Raw genomic sequence first — 13171 nt, 5'->3', positions numbered from 1 at the left:
GTCCTGTCTGGCCGAGAGGAGCAGCTGCAGGCGATGGAGGAGGCCACACAGGATGGTGGCCCAAACCCCACGGGCAGGTGCAGGCAGGTGCAGGAGTGCCCAGGCCGCATCCAGCTGTAGACACGTGGTCGGAATCAGGGCCTAGAACCCTGGGGAGGGTGTGGCACAGGCTGGGGCCTAGGATGTTGCCACCGTGAGATCTCCATGGGCTGAGCCTGCCCGGGCCAGAAAGATGCCAGCCTAGATTCAGGAATTTCCTCAAAAGTCCCCATAAAACTGGCCGTTAGACGTGTAACTGGACATATGACAAACAACGGCTTAAAAAGCGAGTCAAGGCCGGGCGCGGTGGCTCAAGCCTGTAATCCCAGCACTTTGGGAGGCCGAGACGGGCGGATCACGAGGTCAGGAGATCGAGACCATCCTGGCTAACACCGTGAAACCCCGTCTCTACTAAAAATACAAAAAACTAGCCGGGCGAGGTGGCGGGCGCCTGTAGTCCCAGCTACTCGGGAGGCCGAGGCAGGAGAATGGCGTGAACCCGGGAGGCGGAGCTTGCAGTGAGCTGAGATCCGGCCACTGCACTCCAGCCCGGGCTACAGAGCAAGACTCCGTCTCAAAAAAAAAAAAAAAAAAAAAAAAAAAAAAAAAAGCGAGTCAAGGCCGAGCGCAGTGGCTCACGCCTGTAATCCCAGCACTTTGGGAGGCTGAGGTGGGTGGATCACTAGGTATGGAGTTCAAGACCAGCCTGGCCAAGATGGTGAAACCCCATCTCTACTAAAAACTACAAAAATTAGCCGAACGCAGTGGCAGGTGCCTGTAATCCCAGCTACTGGAGAAGCTGAGGCAGGAGAATCACTTGAATCCAGGCCACAGAGGTTGCAGTGAACCGAGATCGCGCCACTGCACTCCAGCCTGGGCAACAGTGAGACTCTATCTCAAAAAAGAAAAGGCCGGGCGCGGTGGCTCAAGCCTGTAATCCCAGCATTTTGGGAGGCCGAGGAGGGCAGATCAGGAGGTCAGGAGTTTGACACCATCCTGGCTAATATGGTGAAACCTCGTCTCTAATAAAAATACAAAAAATTAGCCGGGCGAGGTGGCGGGCGTCTGTAGTCCCAGCTACTCGGGAGGCTGAGGCAGGAGAACCGCTTGAACCCAGGGGGCGGAGGTTGCAGTGAGCCGAGATTGCGCCACTGCACTCCAGCCTGGGCGACAGAGCAAGACTCCGTCTAAAAAAAAAAAAAAAAAAAAAAAAAAAAAAAAAAAAGCGAGTCGGTCCGCAGAGTCCTGTTTCAGGGTCTCCCAGGGGTATGGACTTTTCCAGACTGACCTCCAAGATAACAGAAAAGGGTGCTGGAGGCCCTGGGAGCGGCTCCCCAGGAAGGTGAGGCCTGCCCCCATCCCTGCTTTCTTCCCTGCCTGAATTCCCCAACACGAGCTGAGCGCCTTCTGCCTGCCACGCGAGTTCCGGGTTCTTGGGTTGCATCCGAGAGCACCTGGTTCGCAGGTACGCAACGGATAACGAAGTGGACGGAGCCAGGATCCCCTCCGCTTTCTTGTGAAGGCGGAGAGACTCCGGGGCCGGAGCTGCGGCGCTGACCCGGCCGCCCCCTGCAACCCAACCCGGGGCCGGGGACGCGCGGGAGGCGGAGGAAAGGGTCGGTCCCGGGTTCCCGCGGGGTGGGCGGGGAGCAGCAGCGCCCGGGTTCGTCAGCAGAGGGCGCCGGCGCGGGGCGAGGTGCGCGGTGCGCATGCACCTTGGAGGCGCTTTCCGGCAGCGTGGCGGAACCAGCCCGTTCGTTTCACGCCGTTGGGCGACACCTCCGCGCGGCGCCAAGTGCGGCCGTCATGGCGTCGCCCTTCAGTGGGGCGCTGCAGCTGACGGACCTGGATGACTTCATCGGGCCGTCTCAGGTGGGCCGGCCTGGGCGGGCGGGGGAGAGGCTGCGCTCGGTGTCCTCTCGCGCGGAGGGAAATTGTTCTGTGCCCCACTTCTTCCCCTGAGGAATGAGATCCGAATCCCGGGAGCCTGGTGGGGGCCGTCGGGGTCTCTATCGACCCTGGCGCGGGGCCTCTGACACTGCGGCCCGCTTCTTACCAACAGGGAAACTGAGGCCAGGGAGGGCGGCGCCCCCCGGCCCGCTCCTGTGCCCCACAGTGTCCGAGCGGGCTGCGTGGGAGGGTCCAGCGGTCGCTGGCTGGCGCCCACCTGCCCAACCCAGGGGAGGCATTGGAGGCGGCTCCCACCCGTCCCTAACTCTAACCCGACCCCTGGGTCGCAGCTGGAGCGCGGCGAGGCCCGGATCGGGGCCTCCTCCCCTGCACGGGCGCCCTGTCAGGCCTCAGGAACCCCAAGCCACAGCCTTTGTATCCGCATAAACAGGCGCGGTGGGGACCCCACCTCAGTTGAGGGCGGTGGGGGCGGCCCGCTAGACGCCCCGCAATGGCTCCTCAGTAGAGCTGTCCTTGACGTCGCCCAGGTGGGCCGGACAGCTACCCTTGAACCCGGGAGGCTGCAGGCGCCCTTACCTGGGTGCGCCTGCCTGTCCATGTCCAACAGCTCCGCGGGGCCAGGGCTGAGCAGGGCGAGAGGCGGGCTGGGAGGCGGCTTTCCGGGCTGACAGGGTTCTCAAGGAGAAGGGAGAGAAATGAACTTGTTTCCCGGGCACTGGGCAGGAGGTGATCTCCAAACAGATCCAAGCACACGTCCTCTCGATGGGCAGTGTAACCCTCTGGCCTCTGTGGTAGTCACGCCCCCGTTCACCTGAAGGGTAAAGGTCAGCCTTGGTGGTGTCTCCGCGGGTGGGTAGTTTGCAGGCGCCATTAGCACTGGCTTTCGTGCACACTGGGACCTTCAGTGCCGCAGATGTTGGGAACCCGTTCCCTGAGGTGAGAGCAGGGGGACAGGAAGAAGACGGTGGGACCAGCCTCAGTCCCTGAGTGTATGGCTGCGGGCAGAGCCTTCATGCCATGTGGCTGGGCAGCCATTCTTGAGACCTGGCCTCCCAGGGAGCCTCTGCCCACTCCCAGGCCCTGACTTGGGGTCTCTTCCTGATCTAGGAATGCATCAAGCCTGTCAAAGTGGAAAAAAGACCGGGAAGTGGTGTGGCCAAGATTCGCATAGAAGATGACGGGAGCTACTTCCAAGTTAACCAAGTAAGGCACAGGAGGCTGCCCCACCATCTCTCCTGCCTGGCTGGTCCAAAACACTTTTTTATCTGCTTCCTCCCAGCTCGGAGCGGTGACGCTGAAACGCTCCACGTCTTACCAGCCCTTTTCCACTGGTCGAATTCACCTGCCATCTGGGAGGCTGGGGGTCAGGGTGCCTTGGGCAGGTGAATGAGCAGCACCAGGCCAAACAGCAAGCTTGGTCTGCTCAGCGGAAGGGCTCTTTGGCAGAGATGGTAGATCCTGTCTGCCTGTTCCCCCTAGTTCTAACCATGTAAGATTTTCTAGTTCAGACCCCTTATTCTTAAAGGATAGTACTTCCTCTCTAAGTGATAAAATCCTGATGAAACTGTTAAAATTCAGGCCAGGGCCGGGCGCGGTGGCTCAAGCCTGTAATCCCAGCATTTTGGGAGGCCGAGACGGGCGGATCACTAGGTCAGGAGATCGAGACCATCCTGGCTAACACGGTGAAACCCCGTCTCTACTAAAAAATACAAAAAACTAGCCGGGCGAGGTGGCGGGCGCCTGTAGTCCCAGCTACTCAGGAGGCTGAGACAGGAGAATGGCCCGAACCCGGGAGGCGGAGCTTGCAGTGAGCTGAGATCCGGCCACTGCACTCCAGCCTGGGCGACAGAGCGAGACTCCGTCTCAAAAAAAAAAAAAAAAAAATTCAGGCCAGGCATGGTGGCTCACGCTTGTATTCCCAGCACTTTGGGAGGCCAGGGCAGGGGGTGGATCACCTGAGGTCAGGAGAATCGCTTGAACCCGGGACATAGGGACTGCAGTGAACTGAGACTGCTCCACTGCACTCCAGCCTGAGAGACAGAGACTCCATCTCAAAAAAATAAACTGTTAAAATTCACCTGACTGTCTGCCATTTGAACTCTAAAAAACGTCTGCCTGATCTCATGAACCACTGCACTGAGACGATTTGCAGCCCAGCACTGGGGGCCTGGCCCACAAACGAAGGGAACCCCTGGAAGGTGCTGGGGTGCTGGTGGGCCCGGCTGTCGGTTTGTGCCTTTAGGCAGAACCAACGTAGGAATACAGGGCGAGCTCAGATTGTGACTTTGCATGACACACAGGCCTAGCAGAGAGCGGGGCTGTGAGGGGTTCCCACCCAGTAGCCTTGCTCCTCTGGCTGCGTTCCGGGCCACTGCAGCAACCCTGGCCCTGCTCAAACCATTCCTGCCTTTGCAGGAGGAGTTGGGGGAGCTCAAGCTTCGTGCATTTTGCATGTAAGAAAAGTGGCTAAGGGATGTCCCAGCGTCCCCACTGGAACACCTCGTTCCTGCATCTGTTTGGCCGAGTCTGACGATCGTTTCTGCCCTGCCAATGGGGGGCCAGGCTCCCAGCCTTCCTCCCTCTGCTTTCCTCTTCCCATCCCTTTGTCCTTTCCTTCTTTGTCCTCAGCTCTCCTGCCTCCTCCTTTCAGAGCCCACCTTCAGCTTTTTCCTGCCCCACAGCCCCGTGAGTGTGCACCGGGGCCAGCACCTGTCCAGGACCCCATGGGTGGGCGGGGTGGCAGCTGCTTTGCTGAGAAACCAGTGGCAAGCCTTATTCCTGTGATTCTGATGCACTAACCAAGTCGTACGAAAAAGTAGACTTTGATGGCATTATGAAACTCTAGAACGTGTGTGTGCATTTTTGTAATACATGTCTAATTTTTAAAAAGTAAGCAGCACACAAGCCCAGCCAGCAGCCATGTTGGTTGTTGGTTATGAGCTGGACTCCACTATCCTCTGGCTCCATGTCCTCATGCAGAGGGGGCTCGCGGTGCGCACCGAGTTCTTCTCCCTTGTAGGACGGCGGGACCCGGAGGCTGGAGAAGGCCAAGGTCTCCCTAAACGACTGCCTGGCGTGCAGCGGCTGCATCACCTCTGCAGAGACCGTGCTTATCACCCAGCAGAGCCACGAAGAGCTGAAGAAGGTTCTAGATGCTAACAAAGTAAGTGGTGGGCGGCCAGAGGACTCTGCTTTAACCTGAAATCCACCCCAGCAGCCGAGGCATTTTGCCAAGGGCAGCTTGTGTGGTGCCGCCTGCAGGTGGCACCTGCCTTTCTGAGGCTTGGGATCTCGGTGATTTACCTGTCAGTTGGTGCCAGTGGTGAACGTGTCAGGCCCGGAACTTCAGGTTCTAAATATACATCAAAATGACACCCTTGCCGGGCGCAGTGGCTTGCTCCTGTAATCCCAGCACTTTGGGAGGCTGAGGCGGGTGGATCACCTGAGGTCAGGAGTTCAACACCACCCTGGCCAACATGGCAAAACCCCGTCTCTACTAAAAATACAAGAATTAGCCAGGTACGGTGGTGCACACCTGTAATCCCAGCTACTCGGGAGGCTGAGGCCAGAGAATCACTGACAGAAGTTGCAGTGAGCCAAGATCATGCCATTGCACTCCAGCCTGGGTGACAGAGCGAGACTCCATCAAAAAAAAAAAATGATATCCTTGGCCAGGCACAGTGGTTCACACCTGTAATCCCACCTACCCAGGAGGCTAAGGCAGGAGAATCCCTTGAACCTGGGAGGCAGAGGTTGCCGTGAGCTCTGATCACAGCACTGCACTCCAGCCTGGGCAACAGAGCAAGACTCTGTGTGGGGGAAAAAAAAAAAAAGACACTCTTGATAGAGCTGGCATGCCCTCTCCACAGCCGACGGCATCTGACCGGGCAGCTCTGGGCACCAGGAATCAGCATAAGGCCGGCAGAGTAAGCAGCGTCTTCCCCTTGCTTTGCAGATGGCGGCGCCCAGTCAGCAGAGGCTGGTTGTAGTCTCAGTCTCGCCACAGTCTAGAGCATCGCTGGCTGCACGGTTTCAGCTGAATCCTACAGACACTGCCAGGAAATTAACCTCATTCTTTAAAAAAATAGGTAGGCTTTGAACCTGGGGTAACACTGCCACTCCACACCAAGGGGGCGTCTGAGTGAGCCCAGGCTCCTCGTGCCTCTGAGTCACTGACATGCCACCCAGCCCTGAACTTCAGTGCTACAGAAACTTTATTCCCTCTGTGACCTCAGCCTGAAGTTTTGATTTGACATTTGAGAGCAGCGCCTTCTCACAGAAAACGCCTGCATTCTGACTGTGCACTTTCTGTAAGTTGGGGCTGACCAACTCCTTGTACTTTTTAGCTGATGATATTAAGGCACTCTCTCCGGGGCTCTGCTGGGTTCAGCTAAGGCCAGCTTCGGCGGACTTCGGTTGTGTGCCTGGAGCTGGGCTTGGGTGTCTTGAGAGGCCCCAGCTAACCAGGCTCCTGTGCCCGGTGGCTCACTGGGAATGAAGGGGCTGGACCTCATGGCTACTGTGTGCCTTTCATGGGTAACCGCCACGTCCAGTCCCTTCGTTCCCAGTGAGGCAGGACTGTGTGCTTTGTACCCGGCAGACTGCCTGTCATCCAACTGTGTCCCGGGTCCCTCACATTGGAAACCTGTTGACACTGGCAGGTGCCCCATGGCTCTTGTCTGACCCACACCCACGTCCAGTTGGTGTCTGAGCAGTGCTCTGGCACTGGGAGCCTGACCTGGTGTCTCAGGGGAAACCTGGCCTGGGGCAGCCCGTGGTTCTCCAGGTGGAAGGTGTGGGTTTCGTTCCCACCGGAATAGGAAGCAAGTTCAAAGATTTTTACTTACAGATCACGGGCAGGTGGGGCACAGTGAGTCCGAAGGCCGTCTTCCGACCATGGGTTACACGAGGCAGGAATGACAGGTCAGGCAGACAGAGGGACCCACGTGCTGGTGCCTGTGCTGGGGTCCAGGGCACGATCAGGCAGGTTTACCAAGCAGTTCTAATTGCTGGGCTTGGAGCCGGCGGGCCTGTCCCAGGAGTCCTGCCGTGTGTGAGGGGCGGCCACTGTGGCAGGTCTGCACACTCAGGGTCCGAGGGGCCAGTCCAGCAGGCCACGTCCAGCTGTGCCCTAGGGAGGGTCACCGGGAGCAGTGCACGTGGCAGTTCCCTAGACCAGCCTCGCTAAGGAGCTGGGAGGGTGGAGGACTGAGCTGCCGAGCGGCTGCCCTGCCTCTGGGGTGGGAAAGCAAGCCCTGCATTCGCAGGGGATGCCGAGGCAACGCGGCTTAAGGAGGTCCCCACGGTGGGGCCGGGGCTTTGGCACGGGAAGCGGGTGCCACGCACGTCCCCCAGCAGCACCACGGTGGTCCACACACAGGCGTGTACTCGCGTGGGCGTCCCGCGCGGGGCTAGCCAGGCACCCACCTTCACCTTCCAGGGGTGCACTTTGTCTTCGACACCGCCTTCTCAAGGCACTTCAGCCTCCTGGAGAGCCAGCGAGAGTTTGTGCGGCGATTCCGAGGCCAGGCCGACTGCAGACAGGCCCTGCCCCTGCTGGCCTCCGCCTGCCCAGGTGTGCTCATGGTGCGGGTGGTGTGAGAGTCAAGTTCTAGTTAAGTTAAAATGTGACATGATATGGACACGGATGACAAGGCGGGGGATAGGGGGTGGAGACGCAAGCCGGTTTCGCAGGACGGGTTAGAAATGTTGGCACAGGCCGGGCGCGGTGGCTCAAGCCTGTAATCTCAGCACTTTGGGAGGCCGAGACGGGCGGATCACGAGGTCAGGAGATCGAGACCATCCTGGCTAACACGGTGAAACCCCGTCTCTACTAAAAAAATACAAAAAAACTAGCCGGGCGCGGTGGCAGGCGCCTGTAGTCCCAACTACTCGGGAGGCTGAGGCAGGAGAATGGCGTGAACCCGGGAGGCGGAGATTGCAGTGAGCTGAGATCCGGCCACTGCACTCCAGCCTGGGCAGCAGAGCGAGACTCCGTCTCAAAAAAAAAAAAAAAAAAAAAGAAATGTTGGCACAAATGGCCTTTTGTGGAGAAGGGGCTGCCCTCCCTTGGGAGCCACCCACAGTCACCTCAGGTCCCTAGGCGGTGTTGCGTGCACGCCGAGCTCCACGTGGTGGTGGGAAGAACAGGAACGAGCACTCTTTAATGTCATCATGATCTCCCGTATGAGCGGACCCGCCTCCAGAATGTCGTGCTGCTGCCTGTGGGTGCGGGGGCCGCCGTGCGCCCCCGCCAGCCCCGTGTGCCCCTGTCGCCTCAGGCTGGATCTGCTATGCCGAGAAGACGCACGGCAGCTTCATCCTCCCCCACATCAGCACCGCCCGGTCCCCGCAGCAGGTCATGGGCTCCCTGGTCAAGGACTTCTTCGCCCAGCAGCAGGTAACGGCGTTGGGCCGCCCCAGGCTCAGGCTGGGGAGCGGCCAGAAGTGATTATTCTGGCTGTTTGCCGCAAAGCTGCAGGAAACAGAGTCCTCTCCCTGGTGTGTGGCCTTCCCGAGCACACCTCCACCCTTGTTCCCTCCTAGTTCAGGCCATTCCTCTCCTGCTGGGCAGCACCGGGCCACGTTCTGATCCACAGCTGCTCACTGCCCACGCAGAGACAGCCAGGCCTGGGGCTGAGGGAGCAGGAGGCCCTCGGGCAGCCCCGGCCACCAGATCCACAGGGTGCCCAGCACGACCCCCACCTGAGGCCCCGCGGGATTGAAGCCTGACGACACTCAGCCAGTGGGGGGCGGGAGAGGGTGAGGGTGGCCCTGGTGGTGCCTGGGCCCGGAGTGCCCATGTCCCCTACAGCACCTCCCGCCCGAAAACTCGGATTTTCACCTGGGGCTGGTGCTGGTTGGTTCCCCTGTGACATCCCTTTCCCCCGCTGGTGTGCAGCGAGAGGGCCTGAGCTATGGGAAGGCCACTTCTCCTCCTTTGGACTTGGCTGTTAGGGAGTGCAGGCACGCTGGGAACGGGTCAGTGTTGTTTTCTGTCGCAGCCAGGGCCTGTCCTGTCCAGGGGCACATCTGCAGAGCCAGCCGGAGGCTTCCTGGGAAAGGGAGTGAGGCTCACTGTCCCTCGGGGTCCGGCCTGGCTGCAGGATGGCTGAGTTCCAGGTCACACCTCGGCCACCGTACTGCTGGGATTGGGGAGACGTGTGTTTGTTTTCCCTCGTAGCGCTTGACTCCTGACAAGATCTACCACGTCACGGTGATGCCCTGCTATGACAAAAAGCTGGAAGCCTCTAGACCCGACTTTTTCAACCAGGAACACCAGACACGGGACGTGGACTGTGTCCTCACAACAGGTGCGGTCATGCCGTGCGGCCCGGAGCCCTCGAGCCTCCTGGTCTGCTTCCTGAGCCCCAAGCACAGGTGGCGACTGCCCAGGATCCTGCTTGCGGGGGCTCTGGCTGGAGCCTGGGGGCTTGCACGCGTGCGCGTACCCTCATCTCTCCCGTTGGAGCCAGGTGGGCCCGTTTGCAGCTGGCCTGTCTCGGGGACCTGCGGCCAAGTGGCCCTCAGTAGTACCTCCTTGCTGGCTCTGAAATGAGTCTTTGGAGGTGGGCAGAGATTCTCAAGTGCAGCCCCTTCAGCTCCCATTAGTCACCCCATTCCTGAGTCAAGCAGCCCCACACTCTCCCCAATGTGAGGCAGAAAAGCAAACTGCGGCCGGATGCGGTGGCTCATGCCTGTAATCCCAGCACTTTGGGAGGCAGAGGCAAGTGGATCACGAGGTCAGGAGTTCAAGACCAGCCTGGCCGAGATGGTGAAACCCCGTATCTACTAAAAATACGAAAATTAGCTGGGAGTAGTGGTAGCGCACGTGTAATCCCAGCTACTCGGGAGGCTGAGGCAGGAGAATCACTTGATTCCCGGACGACAGAGCTTGCAGTGAGCTGAGATCGCACCATTGCACTCCAGCCTGGGTGACAGAGTGAGACTCCGTCTCAAAAAAAAAAAAAAAAAAAGAAAAGCAGACTGCCCAAGAGGCTGGACAGATGGACACTGGGTGAGCAAAGTGTCCATCTGGGCAGGACCAGGTGGCCTCCAGAGGGGCTTCAGGAGTGACCAGGCCCGGCCTCCCTACCACGGGCTGGGGTGGACATTTGGGGCCTTCTGGGGCCAAAGTACAGACTGCTAGGGACACAGGCGGCTAGGATGTTCTCTGACTTTGTTGCTGGGATCTCAGCTAAAGAGTGTCTGTGCTGTGGTTTCCTTGCAGGAGAAGTTTTCAGGTTGCTGGAGGAAGAGGACGTCTCCCTCCCCGACCTGGAACCAGCCCCTCTGGACAGCCTGTACGTATGTCTGCCACCAAGAACTGTTATTTTAGCTTCTAACGCCGCCTCTGGGGATAGCATCCCCCTGCTCTGGGCTTGCCTCCCCACAGCCCATCTTGGCGACCTGTATTTACTCTATAAATCTGTACTTTCACCCCATATATTTACTACACCTCCACTCTATAAGCCCTCTATCAACTATTTCCACAGATCCACTGTACAGCTGCCCCAGCATTCACCTTTTAAGTTAAAGACTGAGAGAAATAATCTCTCTCTACAGTGAAATGCCTCAACTAGCCACATCCACTTGACCTCCTATTATTATATCCACGGTCTTTACATTCTTCCTCATCGTTCAACTAAAATTATTAAGCACAAATTACCATCTATTTACCCCACCAAAAATAATTAATATACAAAATCACAACAACCCTTGAGAATTAAAATGAACAAAAATCTGTTCACCCCATTCATTGCCCCACCTCAGAAGTGGCTGAGTGGCTGGGCGCAGCGGCTCATGCCTGTCACCCCGGCACTTTGAGAGGCCGAGGTGGGCAGATCACCTGAGGTCAGGAGTTTGAGACAAGCCCGGCCAACATGGTGAAACCCTGTCTCTACTAAAAATACAAAATTTAGCCAGGGGCGGTGGTGGGCACCTGTAATCCCAGCTAGTTGGGAGGTTGAGGCATGAGAATTGCTTGAACCCAGAAGGGGGAGGTTGCAGTGAGACGAGATCGTGCCACTGCACTCCAGCCTGGGCAACAAAAGTGAAACTCTATCTCAACAAAAAAAAAAAAAAAAAAAAAGAAGTGGCAGGGCCTCTGTGATGGCCGGGGACACTGGAGCTGTTCCTCTGTGCCTGTGACTTGTCTCCCACTTGGAAACGCAAATGCTCATGTGTGAGGGACACAGGCCCTGCTCCGGCGGTTGGCAGGCAGCAGCCCCAGCGGTGCTGAGGCCACTCCCTCCTTGCCAGGTGCAGCGGTGCCTCTGCAGAGGAGCCCACCAGCCATCGGGGAGGGGGCTCGGGGGGCTACCTGGAGCACGTGTTCCGGCACGCGGCCCGAGAGCTCTTTGGAATCCACGTGGCTGAGGTTACCTACAAACCCCTGAGGTCAGTGGGATGGGCCAGATCTCTGGGCAGAGCGACCACACAGCCCCCAGCCTTCCTTGGGCTGCTGCCTCACCCGGGGTCCTCCCACAGAGATGGGCTGGGTGGAGGACGGCCTGCAGGGTTTGGAGGGGACCCTGGGCCCAGGCAGGGCCCTCCTGGTGGGCTCAGGGTGTGACTTCACTTAAGCCCTCCAGGCCTCAGTCGGCCCATCGTGGGGGATGGTGACCCTGAACCCGAGAGGCCAGCGTGGGCAAGGGTGGTGGGTGTCTGGCGCAGGGCATGCAACCACATCCCAGGCGGGAGGGCCAGGGCCTCACAGCCATCCCTGGGGAGGGAGGCCTGTTTTACAGACAGGGAGCCCAAAGCTGGAGGTGAGGTCCCCTCTGGACTCGTGGCAGTGAGCTTTCCGCCCTCTCTCCGTTCCTGTCCGTCCCCCTGCCCAAGAGAGAGGGAGAGAGCCCTGGGAGCTGCCCGGTCATCCCCTGAAGCCCAGCAGGCCTCCCCTCCCAGGCGGGCAGGAGCCTGGTGGGTGTGCCACGTAGACAAACCCCACCTGTGCCCCCCAGGAACAAGGACTTCCAGGAGGTGACCCTGGAGAAGGAGGGCCAGGTGCTGCTGCACTTCGCGATGGCGTACGGCTTCCGCAACATCCAGAACCTGGTGCAGAGGCTCAAACGCGGGCGCTGCCCCTACCACTACGTGGAGGTCATGGCCTGCCCCTCAGGTAGCTCCCGTGAGGGACAGGACACGAGAGCCCCTTCTGGGACCAGAGCTGTGGGCCACCACCTACCAGGCTGGGAGTGGGAGGAAGTGGAGCACAGAGGGGCCCGGTCACCTCCCTGCTCCCAGGTGGTCAGGAGGCTCCGCTGGGGCACAGGCTGTGACCCATGTGTCCCGTCTGCTCTCCCACAGGCTGCCTGAATGGCGGGGGCCAGCTCCAGGCCCCAGACAGGCCCAGCAGGGAGCTCCTCCAGCACGTGGAGAGACTGTACGGCATGGTCCGGGCTGAGATGCCCGAGGATGCGCCTGGGGTTCAGGAGCTGTACACACACTGGCTGCAGGGCACGGACTCGGAGTGTGCAGGCCGCCTGCTGCATACGCAGTACCACGCCGTGGAGAAGGCCAACACTGGCCTGGGCATCCGGTGGTAGGGGCTGCAGGACCAGGACTCCCAGGAGGCCATGCGTGTGCGTGACAGCGGAACCACATGCCCCAAGACCCCAGGGCTCCCCCAAAAACTGTGAGTGAGCTGCAGGGTGTGCTGGGACCCAAGCAGGAGCTAGGACCGGCCAGGACCCGCGGCTGCCCCGTCGCCTCCAGTTGGGTGCCTCTGGGTTCCCCGCTGGCTCTGCCCAGGTGGGGTGGCCCAGGCAGCAGAAGGTCCCTGAGGTCCCACAGCCTGTTTCGTTGGCCCTGGGCCGAGGCCCACAGGTGCTGCCCTTGCTGTTGCTAGTCGGGCACCCAAGTGCTTGAGGGGCTTCAGCCTGTCTTGGGGTTGCCTGAGGAAGAGCAAGACGGGTTCCCACCCCTGACTTCTGGAGGCTTCCCCTGAAGCTCTGTGCAGAAGGTAGGAGACAGAGCTGGACCTGCCGGGGTGGTCCCATCACAACCCTGTGTGTGGACCCTGGCAAGAGGGGGTGCTGGGCCCCTGGAAAGCAGGGGTTACTGTTACGAGGCTGTGGTCCAAAGCAAGCCAAGTACGAAGCGGCAGCCATCACTAGCTGTGTCATCCCCCAGCCAGGTCCCCGCCAGGCCTGTCTCCCACCGTCTGTCTAATAAAGGCACCCCCCTCAACATGCCTATGAAACGGCTCCTCTCCTGG

General features: G+C 59.5%; 1 protein-coding gene across 1 annotated transcript; it reads left to right on the top strand.

The window, feature by feature from the left end:
- The first annotated feature begins 1791 nt into the window (after positions 1-1791).
- Positions 1792-13143, top strand: CIAO3 (cytosolic iron-sulfur assembly component 3). Its single transcript, XM_071083808.1, has 11 exons — positions 1792-1911; positions 3058-3153; positions 4970-5113; positions 5906-6038; positions 7391-7525; positions 8232-8350; positions 9134-9263; positions 10181-10253; positions 11212-11349; positions 11916-12073; positions 12262-13143. The coding sequence occupies exons 1-11, from the start codon at positions 1846-1848 to the stop codon at positions 12498-12500; spliced, it is 1431 nt and encodes a 476-aa protein (XP_070939909.1). The 5' UTR covers positions 1792-1845; the 3' UTR covers positions 12501-13143.
- The last annotated feature ends 28 nt before the right edge of the window (positions 13144-13171 follow it).

Source organism: Macaca nemestrina, chromosome 18 (assembly GCF_043159975.1).
Source record: "Macaca nemestrina isolate mMacNem1 chromosome 18, mMacNem.hap1, whole genome shotgun sequence".
NCBI classification, from domain to species: domain Eukaryota; kingdom Metazoa; phylum Chordata; class Mammalia; order Primates; family Cercopithecidae; genus Macaca; species Macaca nemestrina.
This window is presented reverse-complemented; position numbering and strand designations above follow the sequence as displayed.

What these genes read in the sequence shown, in the direction of transcription:
- CIAO3 (XM_071083808.1), top strand. Translation starts at nt 1,846, where the DNA reads ATGGCGTCGCCCTTCAGTGGGGCGCTGCAGCTGACGGACCTGGATGAC. An exon ending in AGGTTCTAGATGCTAACAAA is followed by an intron (nt 5,114 to 5,905) that starts GTAAGTGGTGGG and finishes CTTGCTTTGCAG; the next exon opens with ATGGCGGCGCCCAGTCAGCA. An exon ending in GCTGGCCTCCGCCTGCCCAG is followed by an intron (nt 7,526 to 8,231) that starts GTGTGCTCATGG and finishes CTGTCGCCTCAG; the next exon opens with GCTGGATCTGCTATGCCGAG.